Below are 19,520 nucleotides of genomic sequence, written 5' to 3' on the forward strand. Positions count from 1 at the left end.
GCCTTGTCTCAGGATGGTAAGTTGGTGGTTGAAGTTTTCCCTCTAGTGGTGTGGGGGCTGTGCTTTGGCAAAGTGGGTGGGGTTATATCCTGCCTGTTTGGCCCTGTCTGGGGGTATCATCGGATGGGGCCACAGTGTCTCCTGAGCCCTCCTGTCTCAGCCTCCAGTATTTATGCTGCAGTAGTTTATGTGTCGGGGGGCTAGGGTCAGTCTGTTATATCTGGAGTATTTCTCCTGTCTTATCCGGTGTCCTGTGTGAATTTTAGTATGCTCTCTCTAATTCTCTTCTTTCTCTTTCTCTTTCTCTCTCTCTCTCTCTCTCTCTCTCTCTCTCTCTCTCTCTCTCTCTCTCTCTCTCTCTCTCTCTCTCTCTCCTCTCTCTCTCTCTCTCTCTCTCTCTCTCTCTCTCTCTCTCTCTCTCTCTCTCTCTCTCTCTCTCTCTCTCTCTCTCTCTCTCTTTCTCTTTCTTGGAGGACCTGAGCCCTAGGACCATGCCTCAGGAATACCTGGCATGATGACTCCTTGTTGTCCCCAGTCTACCTTTCCATGCTGCTGCTCCAGTTTCAACTGTTCTGCCTGCGGTTATGGAACCCTGACCTGTTCACTGTGATTACTATTATTTGACCATGCTGGTCATTTATGAACATTTGAACATCTAGGCCATGTTCTGTTACAATCTCCACCCGGCACAGCCAGAAGAAGACTGGCCACCCCTCATAGCCTGGTTCCTCTCTAGGTTTCTTCCTAGGTTTTGGCCTTTCTAGGGAGTTTTTCCTAGCCACCATGCTTCTACACCTGCATTGCTTGCTGTTTGGGGTTTTGGGCTTGGTTTCTGTACAGCACTTTGATATATCAGCTGATGTAAGAAGGGCTATATAAATACATTTGATTTGATTACTTTAAGACATGAAGGGCAGTCAATCTGGAAAATATCAAGAACTTCGAAAGTTTCTTCAAGTGCAGTTGCAAAAACCATCAAGCACTATCATGAAACTGGCTCTCATGAGGAAAGGAAGACCCAGAGTTGCCTCTGCTGCAGAGGATTAGTTCTTCAGAGTTACCCGCCTCAGAAATTGCAGCCCAAATAACTGCTTCACACAGAGTTGAAGTAACAGACACATCTCAACATCAACTGTTCAGAGAAGACTGCGTGAATCAGGCCTTCATGGTCAAATTGCTGCAAAGAAACCACTACTAAAGGACACCAATAATAAGAAGAGACTTGCTTGGGCCAAGAAACACGAGCAATGGTCATTAGACCGGTGGAAATCTGTCCTTTGGTCTGATGAGTCCAAATTTGAGATTTTTGGTTCCAACCACCATGTCTTTGTGAGACACAGAGTAGGTGAACGGATGATCTCCGCATGTGTGCTTCCCACCGTGAAGCATGGAAGAGGATGTGTGATGGCTTGGGGGTGCTTTGCTGGGGACACTGTCTGGGATTTATTTAGAATTCAGGGCACACTTAACCAGCATGTCTACTACAGCATTCTGCAGCGATACGCCATCCCATCTGGTTTGCGTTTATTGAGACTATCATTTCTTTTTCAACAGCACAATGACTCAACACACTTCCAGGCTGTGTAAGGGCTATTTGACCTGGAAGAGGAGTGATGGAGTGTCGCATCAGATGACCTGGCCTCCACAATCACCCAAACTTAACCCAATTGAGATGGTTTGGGATGAGTTGGACCGCAGAGTGAAGGAAAAGCGGCCAACAAGTGCTCAGCATATGTGGGAACTCCTTCAAGACTGTTGGCAAAGCATTCCAGGTGAAACTGGTTGAGAGAATGCAAAGAGTGTGCAAAGCTGTCATCAACACAAAGGGTGGCTCCTTTGGAGAATCTAAAATCTAAAATATATTTTCATTTGTTTAACACTATTTTGGTTAGTGCATGATTCCATATGTGTTATTTCATAGTTTTGATCTCTTCTCTATTATTCTACCGTGTTGAAAATAGTACAAATAAAGAAAAACCTTTGAATGAGTAGGTGTGTCCAAACTTGTGACTGGTACTGTATATATTATTTTTGTTGCCTGTTTTGCATGTTATTTGGCATTAATATGTGTCACGTATCAGTTTGCAAACAACATAGTAAAGCCACATACAAACATGGTCTCTTTTTTATTTTCTTGAGTAAGGCAGCTCCAAAATGCAGGTGTTTCAGCCTAGCTCACTGCTTTCTGTGGTGGTGGGGCAGCCATGTCACGTCCTGACCAGTAAAGGGGTCATTTGTAATTGTAGTATGGTCAGGGCGTGGCAGGGGGTGTTTGTTTTGGGGTTTTTTGGTTCTAGGGGATTTTGGTTCTAGTTTTCTATTTCTATGTTTCTTTTTCCATGTTTGGCTGAGTATGGTTTCCAATCAGAGGCAGGTGTTTTTCGTTGTCTCTGATTGGAAGCCATACTTAGGCAGCCTGTTTTTTCCTGTGTTTTTGTGGGTGGTTGCTTTCTGTATAGTCTGTGTACCTTGCAGAACTGTTGATTGTTGGTTTATTGTTTTCGTTTAAGTGTTCACTTTATTAACAATAAAAGGAAGATGAGCACTATACCCGCTGCGTTTTGGTCACCTTTCATCGACGCCTGTGACAAGCCAGCGGAAAATTCAGAGAGAATGGGTTGGTAATATTCTCTAGTGGCGTCGGGTATTGGCTCAGAGTTCTGTCACTCATGGGGATACTACGTCACCGCAAAATCTACAGGGAGAGCTAAAAAATGTAATCCGCCTGGGTGCTGCCATAGATTTACATTAGAAGTGCCCATCCAAGAAGGTTCAAGGTCATTGTTAAGTCAAATCACATTATATTGATCGTAGCTTTGATTGGACTGATCATGTCAACATCATACTTTCAAATCTTAGCTAGCAAGCTAGACAAGCAATCATCATCATGAATCAAGTCGACAATCTACTGGCAAATGCTTTCCAATCCTTGTCATATGAAGAGAAATTATAGATAAAATGTATCAGTGGTCATCAGCCATTGGACATAAACATTACACAACAAATTAGAAATTGCAAATTCAACAATGAGTGGTTTGAAGTGATAGGTTTGGATTTCTGAGAATTAACTATTATTAATCATTAGTTATATTATTAATCATTATGTATAATAGAAACATGAGGGGTGCCATAAGTAAGCTTGGGAGGGGCTGAGTGTAGGGAAAACGGTCACATGTGGCAGTACTGATAAGTGGAGGAACCGTGTATTGTCCATATCACTTAGCTTCCGGCCTAGCAATAAACATGCAATGTTTAGTGATAAGGAGGGGACTCCAGCCCAAGTGGGATATGTATACTACCACGGGTAAAACCATGTCTTGGTCTGTACAGGTGTTTGACCCTTTGGGATGAATAAACTTGGTTTGAGCTTTCGTAGTATCCGTTGAGTTCTTGCTATAATAATTGGAACCTACCAGAAGGAATCAGTGGCTAACTGCAAGCGTTGCAAAGCAATCACTAGCCTGCTATTCAGTGGAGTGGTTGTGTGGTCCAAGTCTGGGTTTAAGGGTCTCTTTTCCAAACTTAAAAGTATAAACATTCAACACCATGGGCCAGAAAAGGTTGAATACATTGGCCATGCTGTTAATCCAGCATGACTTCTGCTGCATAAAAAAAATGGAAACTCGGAACTGGAAAATCTCAGAGTTCAGTGAGTTCAAGACAACTGGGAACTCGAAAAAAACGAGATCCGACTGGGAAAATACATTTTGAACGGTCATCCATTTCGGAATTCCAAGTCGGGAACTCTGGACTTCCTACCTGAAGATCACTGACTTCATGATTCAAACTTGCTTTTTTCCCCAGAGTTCCCAGTGGTTTTCAAAGAAGCAGACTTGGATGACAAAGATTGATGAAAAAATTTGCCCACAAGAAGGACCGCCGAACCGCCTTCCTGTTCAAGTGAGCACAGCACAACAAGGTGAGTCCAAAAATGTATTGTTGCTGCCGCATAAATTATGTACAATGCCAGGGAGATATGTATACTGTAGCTAAGAAAGTAATACTAAGTGTATGTTGTGTTGTAAGCTGTTAGTAGCCCATGTGCCTCACCCTAGAAATGTGGTACCTTTCCCCGTCATAACTTATTCCACTGTTCTGACTTGGTGGTGCACATGTAGCCTGTAGCCTGTTTTAGAGAAATGTAATCATCTAATATTGTAAGAGCTTTCATTGTCTGTTTATATGCCCCCTTTATTTATACTACGGTTCTGACTTGGTGTAATAATGGCCCATATTTTGAATTCTGTTGCTGTACATTTCAAAAGTGCTGAACAAATAGTTATATTGACTACGTCCATCCTAGCTCGCTCATTAATGTCTTAATCCAAATTACAGATTGCCTCTTATCCACTCGTCATTCCCTTATGCCCAGGTTTGTACATCTCAATTGTCAGTAGAAACCACATTTGTTTAAGCAAGTCAGCCATATCAGCTATGTTTTCTAAAAGGCAGTAAATGAGGCTGAATCAACTGTTTCGCTGCCAGACAAGGCTCCGCTGATAGCCAGGTGTAGCAGTGGTAAGGATTCACTCCATGGTGCAGAAAGGAAAGTTCTGTTGTTGGGACAGCTTTATGCAGTTTGTGGGCACCGTTTGTCACTGTTATAGTGCAATTAATGTATTGTTTAGTGTTGTGTAGTGGCTTTGCTGGCATGCATCTACAATTTTTTGGCTGAGTTTTCCCCACCAAGACTTACATGCTAAAATCGCCACTGCATTAGAATGCAGTTTAAACCACCTTCGAGCAAATGTATCTAATGGGCTCTAGAGCGCCTAAAGTTGTTTTTGTGCGTTGTCTTATTTCTTGATGTGCATCAGTTCTAGAGTGTAATATGTTTTATGGAAAAAGTGTTGGAAATAGGTGTCTCCATGATGACAATCTAAATAGCCTAACTACACTTGGTAAAACGTTGTCATGATGTTTGTGTGTGCTTTTCTGGCTCCTCTTACTCACGTGACATAGTTGCCTGCTGCAGCGTTCAGTCAACACACACACCCCTCTTGTCCTACTCACTCACTCAGCAAGAGGCTGCCTCACTGCCTGATAGTCAGCTGCGGCAGATCACAGAAAAATATATACACTGCTCAAAAAAATAAAGGGAACACTTAAACAACACAATGTAACTCCAAGTCAATCACACTTCTGTGAAATCAAACTGTCCACTTAGGAAGCAACACTGATTGACAATAAATTTCACATGCTGTTGTGCAAATGGAATAGACAACAGGTGGAAATTATAGGCAATTAGCAAGACACCCCCAATAAAGGAGTGGTTCTGCAGGTGGGGACCACAGACCACTTCTCAGTTCCTATGCTTCCTGGCTGATGTTTTGGTCACTTTTGAATGCTGCCAGTGCTTTCACTCTAGTGGTAGCATGAGACTGAGTCTACAACCCACACAAGTGGCTCAGGTAGTGCAGCTCATCCAGGATGGCACATCAATGCGAGCTGTGGCAAGAAGGTTTGCTGTGTCTGTCAGCGTATTGTCCAGAGCATGGAGGCGCTACCAGGAGACAGGCCAGTACATCAGGAGATGTGGAGGAGGCCGTAGGAGGGCAACAACCCAACAGCAGGACCGCTACCTACGCCTTTGTGCAAGGAGGAGCAGGAGAAGCATTGCCAGAGCCCTGCAAAATGACCTCCAGCAGGCCACAAATGTGCATGTGTCTGCTGAAACGGTCAGAAACAGACTCCATGAGGGTGGCATGAGGGCCCGCCGTCCACAGGTAGGGGTTGTGCTTACAGCCCAACACCGTGCAGGACTTTTGGCATTTGCCAGAGAACACCAAGATTGGCAAATTCGCTCGCCAGAGGTAGCCTGACTGCCATTAGGTACCGAGATGAGATCCTCAGACCCCTTGTGAGACCATATGCTGGTGCGGTTGGCCCTGGGTTCCTCCTAATGCAAGACAATGCTAGACCTCATGTGGCTGGAGTGTGTCAGCAGTTCCTGCAAGAGGAAGGCATTGATGCTATGGACTGGCCCGCCCGTTCCCCAGACCTGAATCCAATTGAGCACATCTGGGACATCATGTCTCGCTCCATCCACCAACGCCACATTGTACCACAGACTGTCCAGGAGTTGGCGGATGCTTTAGTCCAGGTCTGGGAGGAGATCCCTCAGGAGACCATCCTCCACCTCATCAGGAGCATGCCCAGGCATTGTAGGGAGGTCATACAGGCACGTGGAGGCCACACACACTACTGAGCCTCATTTTGACTTGTTTTAAGGACATTACATCAAAGTTGGATCAGCCAGCCTGTAGTGTGGTTTTCCACTTTAATTTTGAGTGTGACTCCAAATCCAGACCTCCATGGGTTGATAAATTGGATTTCCATTGATTATTTTTGTGTGATTTTTGTTGTCAGCACATTCAACTATGTAAAGAAAAAAGTATTTAATAAGATTATTTCTTTCATTCAGATCTAGGATGTGTTGTTTAAGTGTTCCCTTTATTTTTTTGAGCAGTATATTTTCAAGAAAAATGCCATGGCGGCCTCGCTTTAATTTAGAAGTAGCTCAAAAACACACAACCCGCGACCAATACATTTCCACCCGCGACATCATTTTCAAATTAGACCAATTTGTCCTGAAAACCGTGGACATGGCAACCCTGGTGGGCAGACCGGAATTAGCGCCATTTTCTGTTATCCGCGTTTCTTGTTGTCAAGTTACACCCATTGATGCTTTCCATGAGGATCGTGCCCTCATTGGAACACATCCCCAAAGCCCAGTTGCCAACAGGCACCATCAGCAGCGCCCCGCGCCAGTTTACCGTCTATGTAAGCCATGCAAACCTCCAAACTACCCTGCTTACCCAATTAACATTAATGTCGGCTATTGCTGTCTCAGCCATTCAGAAGCCCACCTAGTAGACACTCAATTTCCGTCACATTTACTGTGAGTGTGCTCTGGTGAAGCACTATTGATTGACACACTTATTGCTGTTGGTCTCTGCTGTTTTCTAACTGTGTACACTTGTTTCCAGGGTCTGGATGATGAGTACCAGGAGGAGGGTAAGTTACTGGGCAGCTACACCTACCAGGATGATGAGGATGCTCTACAGACTTATCCTGTCACCGTAAGTACACTCCAACACTACCTCAAGGGGCTTGATTGGCCAGTGGAAGATGTTATGTTAGTAGTCCACATGGCACTTATCTCTAGTACGATTAGAGATGGTGACTTGGAAAGTTTTAGGTCTTGATAATTCTTAAATGACTTGAATCTAAATTGAGTGTCTTCTGCTATCTATCCACAGGAGGAGAATGATAAAGCCTATCAGATCATTGAGGTTCGGGTGCTGTCCAACTGGGGTCACCCGGAGTACACCTGCCTGTACCGCATCAGAGTGCACGGTCAGCCCAGTGTCAACTGAGGGCACAGAGCAGACCACCCTGTCTACATTTTAATGTTCTGCAGATGGCTGGAGCCAATTATGCATATTATGCAATGGTGGAAAAAGTGCCCAATTGTCATACTTGAGTAAAAGTAAAGATACTCAAGTGAAAGTGAAAGTAACCCAGTGAAATACTACTTGAGTAAAAGTCTAAAAGTATTTGGTTTTATATGTACTTAAGTATCAAAAGTAAATGTAATTGCTAAAATATACTTAAGTATCAAAAGTAAAAGTATAAACCATTTCAAATTCCTTACATTAAGCAAACCAGACGGCACAATTTTCTTGTTTTTTAAATTTACGGATAGCCAGGGGCACACTCCAACACTCATTCATAATTTGCAAATAAAGCATTTGTGTTTAGTGAGTACGCCAGATCAGAGGCAGTAGGGATGACCAGGGATGTTTTCTTGTTAAGTGCCTGAATTGGACCATTTTCCTTTCCTGCTAAGCATTCAAAATGTAACGAGTAGTTTTGGGTGTCAGGGAAAATTTATGGAGTAAAAAGTATATTATTTTCTGTAGGAATGTTGTGAAATAAAAGTTGTCAGATATAAATAGTAAAATGCAGATACTCCAAAAAACTATGTATGTAGTACTTTAAAGTATTTTTACACCACTGAAATTATGCACACACACATAAGTGCTTGCTCCGCAAACTTGACAAACTTGACATTCGAAGGATAACCACATGGATCGGAATCTGTGCTCTACTGCTTCAGACAAGACAAAATGTATTGGATTTACCATTTTAGTCATTTAGCAGGAGCAATTAGAGTCAAGTGCCTTGCTCAAAGGAAAATCAACAGATTTTTCACCTAGTCAGGTCTGGAATCTGAACCAGAAACTTTTCAGTTACTGGCCTAATGCTCTTGACCACTAGGCTACCTGCCACCCTTTTTATTGGCTGAAGAATGTTTCAAGGGCATTTTGTGTTATGAGACCAAACTGGAGTCATGTGTGTTGAGCCCTTGTCGCTCATGGTGAAACCAGGGCCCATATCCACAAAGCATATTAGAGTAGGAGTACTGATCTAAGATCAGTTTAGCCTTTTAGATCATAATGAATAAGATCATATGGACAGATCCTAGATTTTATATTTTTTTAGTTATTTCACCTTTATTAAACCAGGTAGGCTAGTTGAGAACAAGTTCTCATTTGCAACTGCGACCTGGCCAAGATAAAGCAAAGCAGTTTGACACATACAACAACACAGAGTTACACATGGAATAAACAAACATACAATCAATAATACAGTAGAAAAATCTATATACAGCATGTGCAAATGAGGTAGGATAAGAGAGGTAAGGCAATAAATAGGCCATGGTGGCGAAGTAATTACAACATAGCAATTAAACACTGGAATGGTAGATGTGCAGAAGATGAATGTGCAAGTAGAGATACTGGGGTGCAAAGGAGCAAGATAAATAAATACAGTATGGGGATAAGGTAGATTGGATGGGCTATTTACAGATGAGCTATGTACAGGTGCAGTGATATGTGAGCTGCTCTGACAACTGGTGCTTAAACTAGTGAGGGAGGTAAGAGTCTCCAGCTTTAGTGATTTTTGCAGTTCGTTCCAGTCATTGGCAGCAGAGAACAGGAAGGAGAGGCGGCCAAAGGAAGAATTGGCTTTGGGGGTGACCAGTGAGATAGGCGGGGCTTTATCTAGCAGAGACTTGTAGATGATCTGGAGCCAGTGGGTTTGGCGACGAGTATGAAGCGAGGGCCAGCCAACGAGAGCGTACAGGTCGCAGTGGTGGGTAGTATATGGGGCTTTGGTGACAAAACGGATGGCACAGTGATCAGATCAGCACTCCTACTCTGAGATGCTTTTGGTGATATGGGCCCAGGTTTTACCATGTTCTCTTACAAACAATAGAAGAATGTAAACTTTTGTTAATAGTTTTTCATTTTTAGTCCACTGATATCAGTGTTGCTTAAAAATATGTAAATGCTGCGATGCCAAAATGTTGTTGAATTGTTTGTTTTTTAAAGGGAATTTACAGCTCAAGTAAGTTAAGAATGTCTTACACTGGTCCTTTCAGCCACAGAAGTCAGGCTTTGGCCATGACCCTTTATAGATTATATACAAGTGCCCAGTTGTAAATCTCATTATTTATTTGTTTGTCCCGAGTTAATGAAATAGCGATCTGTGTAGTATATTTTTGTAAAGGGTTTTGAGACTATTTGTAAATTGTCTTGGGACTAAACAGGTGTTTTTTGGATTTTGTACATAATTGTAACTTGTATAAAATATTCAAATAAAGTACCTACATTTTGAGTAGTTGTAATGTAACAGTTATTGATTTGAGTCTTTTTGCTTTTTTAAATAACTTTGAAATGAAATCAGGCACTATAGTTTCAACAAATGTGGGAATTCTTTGTCATCGTGCCCCACCGGTAGAGCTTGGTTGCAGTCTGATTCTCCACCCTTCTTCCTGATGTGAGCACACATTCACACATAGATTTTGATCTATCATGTTCAGTCCAGTAACTGACAAAAATGCACTATGTCACATGCATCCCAGACCGAAAAGACAAAAAAACAGGAATTTGGGTCCATGAGAGAGAGCTGTGTACAGAATTCTCAGGTGCAGCAGTCTTTAGTGGTGGCTGTTCATCTGGGATGGTAGTATCTATCGACCAGTAGGGGCCACTTTACTGATAACAAAGAGGGAGGGGCAGCAGGAGCAAAGAGAGTAGCTAGTGCTGCATTTTCTCTCACAGGAGCTGCTCAGAGCTGGACTGTACTTAGAACACTGAATACTGAATCTCCACTTACAGATGGCAACTATACAGCAATGTGGTAATTCTAGCGTTACCACACATTAACATTTTGGTGATAAAGTACTATAATGCAAGCTTCATATACTCCTCCTTCCAGACCAGGATGATGTTTGGCTGACATGGGTGCCCCACTGCCCCTGGGCTGGACAAGGATCATATATGATTATGAGATGCCGTCAAAGGAAAGGACAATCCGTTCATTCCATATACATCGATCTGCCCTGGGCTGGACAAGGATCATATATGATTATGAGATGCCGTCAAAGGAAAGGACAGTCAGTTCATTCCATAGACATCGATAGAGAACTTATCTTTGTTTCTGTGCCATCCTAGCGTCTGTGACAGCATGGCAGCGCCATTCAGACAATCTCCATTTTGAAGTAGTCCATTTTCTTCTTCACGATTGGCTGATGCTTCCTGATGACCCGGCTGCCCATGCTGCTACAGCCTTTTGGCCAGTAGAGGCCTCTATCATTCTCTATGGTTCATTTGCAGTGTGAAACCAATGGAGATAGATCGAGGACTCATGGTTATATCTGTGCCATTATAGCACTATGTGGTAATGTTTTGTCATCGTGCCCCACCACTATATATACAAAAGTATGTGGACACCCCTTCAAATTAGCGGATTCGGCTATTTCAGCCACACCTGTTGCTGACAGGTGTATAGAATCGAGCACACAGCCATGCAATCTCCATAGACAAACATTGGCAGAAGAATGGTCTTACTTAAGAGCTCAGTGACTTTCACCGTGGCACGGTCATAGGACACCACCTTTCCAACAAGTCAGTTTGTCATATTTCTCCCCTGCTAGAGCTGCCCCGGTCAACTGTAAGTGCTGTTATTGTGAAGTGGAAATGTCTAGGAGCAACAACGGCTCATCCGCGAAGTGGTAGGTCACACAAGCTCACAGAATGAGACCACTGAGAGCTGAAGCGAGAAGCGCATAAAAATCATCTGTCCTCTGATGCAGCACTCCAACCTGCTTCTGGAAGCAACGTCAGCACAAGAACTGTTTGTCGGGAGCTTCATGAAATGGGTTCCCATGGCCGAACAACCACACACATGCCTAAGATCACCATGCGCAATGCCAAGCATAGGCTGAAGTGGTGTAAAGCTCGCCGCCATTGGACTCTGGAGCAGTGGAAATGCCTTCTCTGGAGTGATGAATCACACTTCACCATTTGGCAGTCCGACGGACGAAACTGGGTTTGGCGGATGCCAGGACAATGCTACCTGAGTCAATGCATAGTGCCAACTGTTAAGTTTGGTGGAGGAGGAATAATGGTCTGGGGCTGTCTTTCATGGTTCGGGCTAGGCCCCTTAGTTCCAGTGAAGGGAAATCTTAACACTACAGCATACAATAATATTCTAGATGATTCTGTGCTTCCAACTTTGTGGCAACAGTTTGCCCCTGTGCACCAAGCGAGGTCCATACAGAAATTGTCATTGTGGAAGAACTTGACTGGCCTGCAACGAGACCTGACCTCAACTCCATCAAACACCTTTGGGATTAATTGGAACGCTGACTGACCTAATCACCCAACATCAGTGCCTGGCCTCACTAATGCTCTTGTGGCTGAATGGACACAAGTCCCTGCAGCAATGTTCCAATATCTAGTGGAAAGCCTTCCCAGAAGAGTGGAGGCTGTTGTAGCAGCAAAGGGGGGACCAACTCAATATTAATGCCCATGACTTTAGAATGAGATATTTGACGAGCAGGTTTTGATGCTCTCGAACACGGCCACGACTTCTTAAGCGAGAAGGGGGTAGCTGCATCCCAATATGTCGACCGGAGTATGGGGCGAGTGGGTATGTCGAAAGAAAAGCAGTGGGCGTGTGGAAAGTGGGTGTGTCAAAGCGCAGAGGGTGAGTCTGAGTCGTATTTCACTGTTAGTTTTACACAAGTAATTTGACATGTTCAGTTATCCTGTTGGGGCTAGGGGGCAGTATTTTCACGGCCGGATGAAAAACGTACCCAATTTAAACAGGTTACTACTCTGGCCCAGAAAATAGAATATGCATATTATTAGTAGATTTGGATAGAAAACACTCTGAAGTTTCTAAAACTGTTTGAATGGTGTCTGTGAGTATAACAGAACTCATATGGCAGGCAAAAAACCTGAGAACAATTGAATCAGGAAGTGGGAGAAATTAGAAATGTAGTTTTGTTTTGAATCCCTTGAAAAACTACAGTGACATAGGATTTACGTTGCACCTCCTAACTCTTCCATTGGCTGTCAACAATCTTTAGGAACTGGTTTCAACCGTCACCTGTTACCGGGCAGATAATTATGGCTCAGTCAATCACTGGCCAGTCTGAGGAGAGGTGTCTTATGACGCGCATGCACGTGACTTCGTTGTTTTTTAAATTTTTCATCTGGGATGAATACCTATTGCCCGGTTGTAAAATTATTGTAATTTTACGTTAAAAATACCCTAAAGATTGATTGTAAACATCGTTTGACGTGTTTCTACAAACGGTAATGGAACTTTGAACATTTCGTCTATGGAATTGCGTCCACGCCACATGGCATTGTAAAGTGTTCTGGATGGGTCAACAAAACGGACGTATTTGGACATAAATGATGGACTTTGCAGAACAAATGAACATTTCGAAGATCAGCAAAGGTAAGTAAATATTTAGAACATATTGTTGGAGATTTGTTGACGCCATGGTTGTAGGCTAACTGTATAGCTTAGCATTGAAGGCTAAGTTCTGTACTCAGAATATTGAACAATGTGCTTTTTCCGTAACGTTATTTTTTAAATCTGACAAAGTGGTTGCATAAAGGAGTAGATTATCTCTAATTCTTTAAATAATTGTTATACATTTTATCAACGTTTATGAGTTCTTCTGTAAATGAAATGTGCCTATTCACCGGCAGTTATGGGGAGAAAACATTTTCTGAACGTCACGCGCCAATGTAAAAATTGCGTTTTTGGATATGAATATTAATTTGATCGAACAAAAATTGATGTATTGTCTAACATGATGTCCTAGGAGTGTCATCTGATGAAGATTGTCAAAGGTTAGTGCTTAATTTTAGCTGTATATCTGGTTTTGTGATGGCTATCCGTGCTTGGAAAATTATTTTTGTATTTATTTTTGCTAAGGTGCTATGCTAAAATAATCTAATGTTTTGCTTTCACCGTAAAGCCTTTTTGAAATCGGACAATGTGATTGGATTAACGAGTAGAGTATCTTTAAAATGCCGTATAATACTTGAATTTTAATTTTGAGATTATTTTATTTTGAATTTCGTGCCGTGCTATCTCACTGGTTGTTGTCCAACCAATCCCTTTAGCGGGATTGTATCTCGAAGGGGTCCTCAACTGACCATTGTTTGTTTTTGATTAAAAGTATCGACAATGGATGTTCTGTTGCTTCATGCTTTGATGCGCGTGCTTACGGTGACTGTCACGGCTACTAGGTATGTTAGCTACCACACCGTTGCCCGACAGTAGTGTTTGTCAAGCAAAGGGCACTGTGCAGGTGTTGTTGCCTTTCATGCCCTCCCCATTGAGTAGTAGACTATGTATCAAGGTGACTTTTAGATAGGTTATCAATATGAGTTATTTATTGTGTAGGATGCTATCCTACGTGAGAAAAACACAGCCACGTTAGCTACCACCATGATACCCAGTAGGAAGTACTTTTAAGTCGGCAGGCATGTTGATACAACACCAGTGCACTGATCGCTGGCTAATCTCGTCGTGCAGCCCAATCAGCCATTTCAAAGGAGTAGGTCACTATGTTAGATGGTTCCTCACGCTGAAAGTAGTCTATTTGGTTTGATGTTACTTAAATGTGATGTGGCCATAAAAAAACATGCATGCTCACATGCCCACATCACTTCCATTGATTGTTAGCTTGTGGTGGCTAAAACTAAGCCAGGTGTACACTACACGATTTTAGCCCTGATTTAGCTGTCCTGGACAAGTTTTTGAGATCGGAGACAAAATCCTTATGCTGTTGACTACCCGGAGCATGCGGCCGTTGCCGACGCTTGTTTAGCGGGTCAGAGACACAATCTGAAGGCTACCGATCTCGTCTTTGGGCAGTCCCAGATGTCCTGATATTTTCAAGCATGTTTGATGTTATCAGCACAAAACCTGCAATGCTCTTGTAGTGTGAGATGTGCAATGACAAGTTTTGAGAACGGTGATCAGCAATAGACAATGAGAACTCCCCAGAGAAGTTGATGACCCTGTTTCGCATCACCCAGAATGTGTTGACTCTTGAGCAGGAGGGATGACTGCTAACAGGGCTGCAACTTTCAGTGGGGACTGGGGGGACATGCCCCCCCCCCCCCTCAAATTCTGAAATTGCATTTTTGACCTCCCCCCAGTTTTGTCATTGGAATGTGATACAAAACACGACAACGGTGTGCTTTAGGACCATGTCTCCGAGCGGTCGGGTAGGCTGTTTGGAGTGTTTATCCGACTGGATTTAGGACCACACGGACACCACAGAGCGGGCTGGCTGGCTGGACCAGCATGGGAGAGTTGAGCATAGTTCAGTGTGTTCTGGCTACTCTTTAGTTGACTGATGTAGCTGGCAAGGTAATTGCTGTGTAACTAAATACAAATAAAATAAACTAGTGTTTATTCGCAGTGCTGAGCTAGTATTGTAATTATTTGTCACATGCGCCGAATACAACAGGTGTAGACAAATAATTAAAGAACAGCAGTAAATAACAATAGCGAGGGCTATATACAGGGGGGACCGGTAGAGTCAATGTGCGGGGGCACCGGTTAGTCGAGGTAATTGAGGTAATATGTACATGTAGGTAGAGTTCTTAAAGTGACTATGCATAGATAATAAACAGAGAGTAGCAGCAGTGTAAAAGATGTGAGGGGGGGGGCAATGCAAATAGTCTGGGTAGCCATTTGATTAGATGTTCAGGAGTCTTATGGCTTGGTGGTAGAAGCTGTTTAGAAACCTCTTAGACCTAGACTTGGCACTCTGGTACCGCTTGCCGTGCGGTAGCAGAGAGAACAGTCTATTACGAGGGTGGCTGGAGTTTTTGAAAATTTTTAGGGCCTTCCTCTGACACCGCCTGTTATGGTCCTGGATGGCAGGAAGCTTGGCCTCAGTGATGTACGTGGCCATACGCACTGCCCTCTGTAGTGCCTTGCGATTGGAGGCCGCAGGCAGTGATGCAACGAGTCAGGATGCTCTCGATGGTGCAGCTGTAGAACCTTTTGAGGATCTGAGGACCCATGACAAATCTTTTCAGTCCCCTGAGGCGGAATAGGTTTTGTCGTGGACCGTGTTAGTTTGTTGGTGATGTGGACACCAAGGAACCTGAAACTCTCAAACTGTTCCTCTACAGCCCCATCGATGAGAATGGGGGTGTGCTTTGTCCTCCTTTTCCTGTATTCCACAATAATCTCCAGTGTTCTTGGCACGGGGACTATGGTGGTCTGCTTGAAACATGTTGGTATTATAGACTCAGACAGGGAGAGGTTGAACATGTCAGTGAAGACACTTGCCAGTTGGTCAGAGCATGCTCGGAGTACACGTCCTGGTAATCCGTCTGGCCCTGTGGCCTTGTGAATGTTGACATGTTTAAAGGTCTTACTCACATCGGCTACGGAGAGAGTGATCACACAGTCATCCGGAACAGCTGATGCTCTCATGCATGTTTCAGTGTTACTTGCCTCGAAGCGAGCATAGAAGTAATTTAGCTCGTCTGGTAGGCTCGTGTCACTGGGCAGCTCGCGGCTGTGCTTCCCTTTGTAGTCTGTAATAGTTTGCAGGCCCTGCCACATCCGACGAGCGTCGGAGACGGTGTAGTGTGATCCGATCTTAGTCCTGTATTGATGCTTTACCTGGTTCGTCGGAGGGCATAACGGGATTTCTTATAAGCTTCCGGGTTAGACATCTCCAATTTTGTCTCATTGATTGGACTCCAAGTTAACTGACTCCTGACTCCAATTAGCTTTTGGAGTCATTAACCTAGGGTTTCACATACTTTTTCCAACCTACACTGTGAATGTTTAAATTATGTATTCAATATAGACAAGAGAAATACAATCATTTGTTTAAGCAGACTGTGTTTGTCTATTGTTGTGATTAAATGAAGATCAGATCAAATGTTATGACCAATTTATGCAGAAATCCAAGTAATTCCAAGGGTTCGCATACTTTTTCTTGCCACTGTATGTCAACCACAGCTTTCAAATCAACAGCAGTGTCTCTACCTACAGTGGGGGGAAAAAGTATTTGATCCCCTGCTGATTTTGAACGTTTGCCTACTGGTTAAGAAAGGATCAGTCTATAATTTTAATGGTAGGTGTATTTGAACAGTGAGAGACAGAATAACAACAAAAATATCCAGAAAAACGCATGTCAAAAATGTTATAAATTGATTTGCATTTTAATGAGGGAAATAAGTATTTGACCCCCTCTCAATCCGAAAGATTTCTGGCTCCCATGTGTCTTTTATAGAGGTAACGAGCTGAGATTAGGAGCACACCCTTAAAGGGAGTGCTCCTAACCGCAGCACACCCTTAAAGGGAGTGCTCCTAACCGCAGCTTGTTACCTGTAAAAAAGACACCTGTCCACAGAAGCAATCAATCAGATTCCAAACTCTCCCCCATGGCCAAGACCAAAGAGCTCTCCAAGGATGTCAGGGACAAGATTGTATACCTACACAAGGCTGGAATGGGCTACAAGACCATCGCCAAGCAGCTTGGTGAGAAGGTGACAACATTTGGTGCGATTATTCGCAAATGGAAGAAACACAAAAGAACTGTCAATATCCCTCAGCCTGGGGCTCCCTGCAAGATCTCACCTCGTGGGGTTGCAATGATCATGAGAACGGTGAGGAATCAGCCCAGAACTACACGGGAGGATCTTGTCAATGATCTCAAGGCAGCTGGGACCATAGTCACCAAGAAAACAATTGGTAACACACTACGCCGTGAAGGACTGAAATCCTGCAGCGCCCGCAAGGTCCCCCTGCTCAAGAATACATATACATGCCCGCCTGAAGTTTGCCAATGAACATCTGAATGATTCAGAGGACAACTGGTGAAAGTGTTGTGGTCAGATGAGACCAAAATGGAGCTCTTTGGCATCAACTCAACTCGCCGTGTTTGGAGGAGGAGGAATGCTGCCTATGACCCCAAGAACATCATCTCCACCGTCAAACATGGAGGTGGTGACATTATGCTTTGGGGGTGTTTTTCTGCTAAGGGGACAGGACAACTTCACCGCATCATTTGACGGGGCCATGTACTGTCAAATCTTGGGTGAGAACCTCCTTCCCTCAGCCAGGGCATTGAAAATGGGTCGTGGATGGGTATTCCAGCATGACAATGACCCAAAACACACGGCCAAGGCAACAAAGGAGGTCCTGGACATTAAGGTCATTAAGGTCCTGGAGTGGCCTAGCCAGTCTCCAGACCTTAATCCCATAGAAAATCTGTGGAGGGAGCTGAATGTTCGAGTTGTCTAACGTCAGCCTCAAAACCTTAATGACTTGGAGAAGATCTGCAAAGAGGAGTGGGACAAAATCCCTCCTGAGATGTGTGCAAACCTGGTGACCAACTACAAGAAACGTCTGACGTCTGTGACAGCCAACAAGGGTTTTGCCACCAAGTACTGAGTCATGTTTTGCAGAGGGGTCAAATACTTATTTCCCTCATTAAAATGCAAATCATTTTATAACATTTTTGACATGCGTTTTTCTGGATTTTTTGTTGTTGTTATTCTGTCTCTCACTGTTCAAATAAACCTACCATTAAAATTATAGACTGATAATCTCTTTGTAAGTGGGCAAACGCACAAAATCAGCAGGGGATCAAATACTTTTTTCCCCCACTGTACTTCATTCCTGTTGCCGTAGAAAATACTTGTGGTGTCTAGCATTTCCTGTTTATTCCCTACTAGCACATAGCCATTTCTCTGTGAAGTTTTGACTTATCCTCTTTACCTGTCTAGTTATGATAGTGTGGGTAGAGGGGATTTCTTCCTCTAACCTCTTGTTTTTTCTCAGCTGCTGTCTCTTGGTGGGTGATGCAGCGTGGCTGGGTCTCAGGTCGTGATAGGCATGCAGACACTGACACCTGCAGACTGCTCTCCAAGCCTGGGGCCCAGCATCGACATGTTCCATGTGCAGTGCATGATGGAGTTGATGGGGAGGAGATGGGCACCACCCTCTCACCGGGGGGCCCAGAGCCTCATGGACATGGTGCAGTTTCAGCAGAAGGTGGGTCCATCTCTCGTCAAATCTGCAGTCACCAATACCAGTCAATAGAAGCCTCAGTGGAAAATTACACAGGCCGGAATTACACAGAAGACAGTGGCTTTATTGTATTGTTCACTCTTCTACCCACCAATATAGCCCTCGGATAGTGAGAAGCACTAACTAGTGGACACAAAAGACAGTCAATGTATTGCATGTTAATTATATGTATGTTAATCAAGGTCTTTGGTGTTTTTCCAGAACAAAGCTTGACGCATTAAGATGGTTTCTGTCCCTCCTCATGGGCAGTGGGGCTCTCTCTGCTTTGGCTAAAGGAACTAATGGACCCTCTGCAGCTACAGCTGACATCCAACCTCAGCCTTCAGTCAACACCAGCCTCCAGTCAGACGAGATGTCTGGCTCTGTTTCAACAGATCCATGCCTCCATTCTCGGGTAGCCTCCAATAACCACACCGGCCTGGCAGACATGATGTCACCCTTCTTTAATGGCCAGCCAGGAGGACGGAGGCCCAGACATGCTCCCTATTCTGCAGAGTGTGTGTGGGTAGGTGATGCAGCAAAAACATCCAACGGCCCACAATGAGTAGGCTGGTAGTGGCTTTATGGTGAGGTTAACTACAACGTAGAACTCCCTCTAAAGGTTTACCTGGTAGGGTGGGTGGTGGGAGTAGAATGCAGTCCAGATGTTATGGTTAGGAGTCAAGTCGATGGAGGAGGTCGAGAGCCACACATCCTCCGAAACACGACCCTGCCAAGCCACACTGCTTCTTGAAACACTGCTCGCTTAACCTGCAAGCCAGCTGCATCCATTCTGTCAGAGGAAACACTGTTCAACTGGCGACCGAGGTCAGCTTGCAGGTGCCCAGCCGGCCACAAGGAGTCACTTGAGCGCGATGGGACAAGAACATCCCTGCCTGCCAAACCCACCCCTAACCCGGATGACACCGGGCCAATTGTGTGCCACCTCATGGGTCTCCCGGTCACAGCCAGCTGTGACACAGCCTGGGATCGAATCTGGGTCTGTAGTGACACCTCAAGCACTGCGATGCCGTGCCTTAGACCGCTGTACTACTCGGGAGGCCGCTGATTCTGATTGCATTGTGGTGTGT

The 19,520-nt window shown here is 44.1% G+C and overlaps 1 protein-coding gene and 1 pseudogene across 1 annotated transcript; both read left to right on the forward strand.

Moving 5' to 3' along the window:
- The first annotated feature begins 6,603 nt into the window (after window positions 1-6,603).
- Window positions 6,604-9,641, forward strand: LOC123731459 (SUN domain-containing protein 1-like). Its single transcript, XM_045710290.2, has 3 exons — window positions 6,604-6,783; window positions 6,990-7,082; window positions 7,263-9,641. The coding sequence occupies exons 1-3, from the start codon at window positions 6,685-6,687 to the stop codon at window positions 7,377-7,379; spliced, it is 309 nt and encodes a 102-aa protein (XP_045566246.2). The 5' UTR covers window positions 6,604-6,684; the 3' UTR covers window positions 7,380-9,641.
- A 2,335-nt stretch (window positions 9,642-11,976) lies between these two features.
- On the forward strand, window positions 11,977-18,994 carry LOC123731411 (uncharacterized; annotated as a pseudogene).
- Window positions 18,995-19,520: the final 526 nt, after the last annotated feature.

The sequence above is a fragment of the Salmo salar genome, chromosome 28 (genome assembly GCF_965601325.2).
Source record: "Salmo salar chromosome 28, fSalSal1, whole genome shotgun sequence".
NCBI classification, from domain to species: Eukaryota; Metazoa; Chordata; class Actinopteri; order Salmoniformes; family Salmonidae; genus Salmo; species Salmo salar.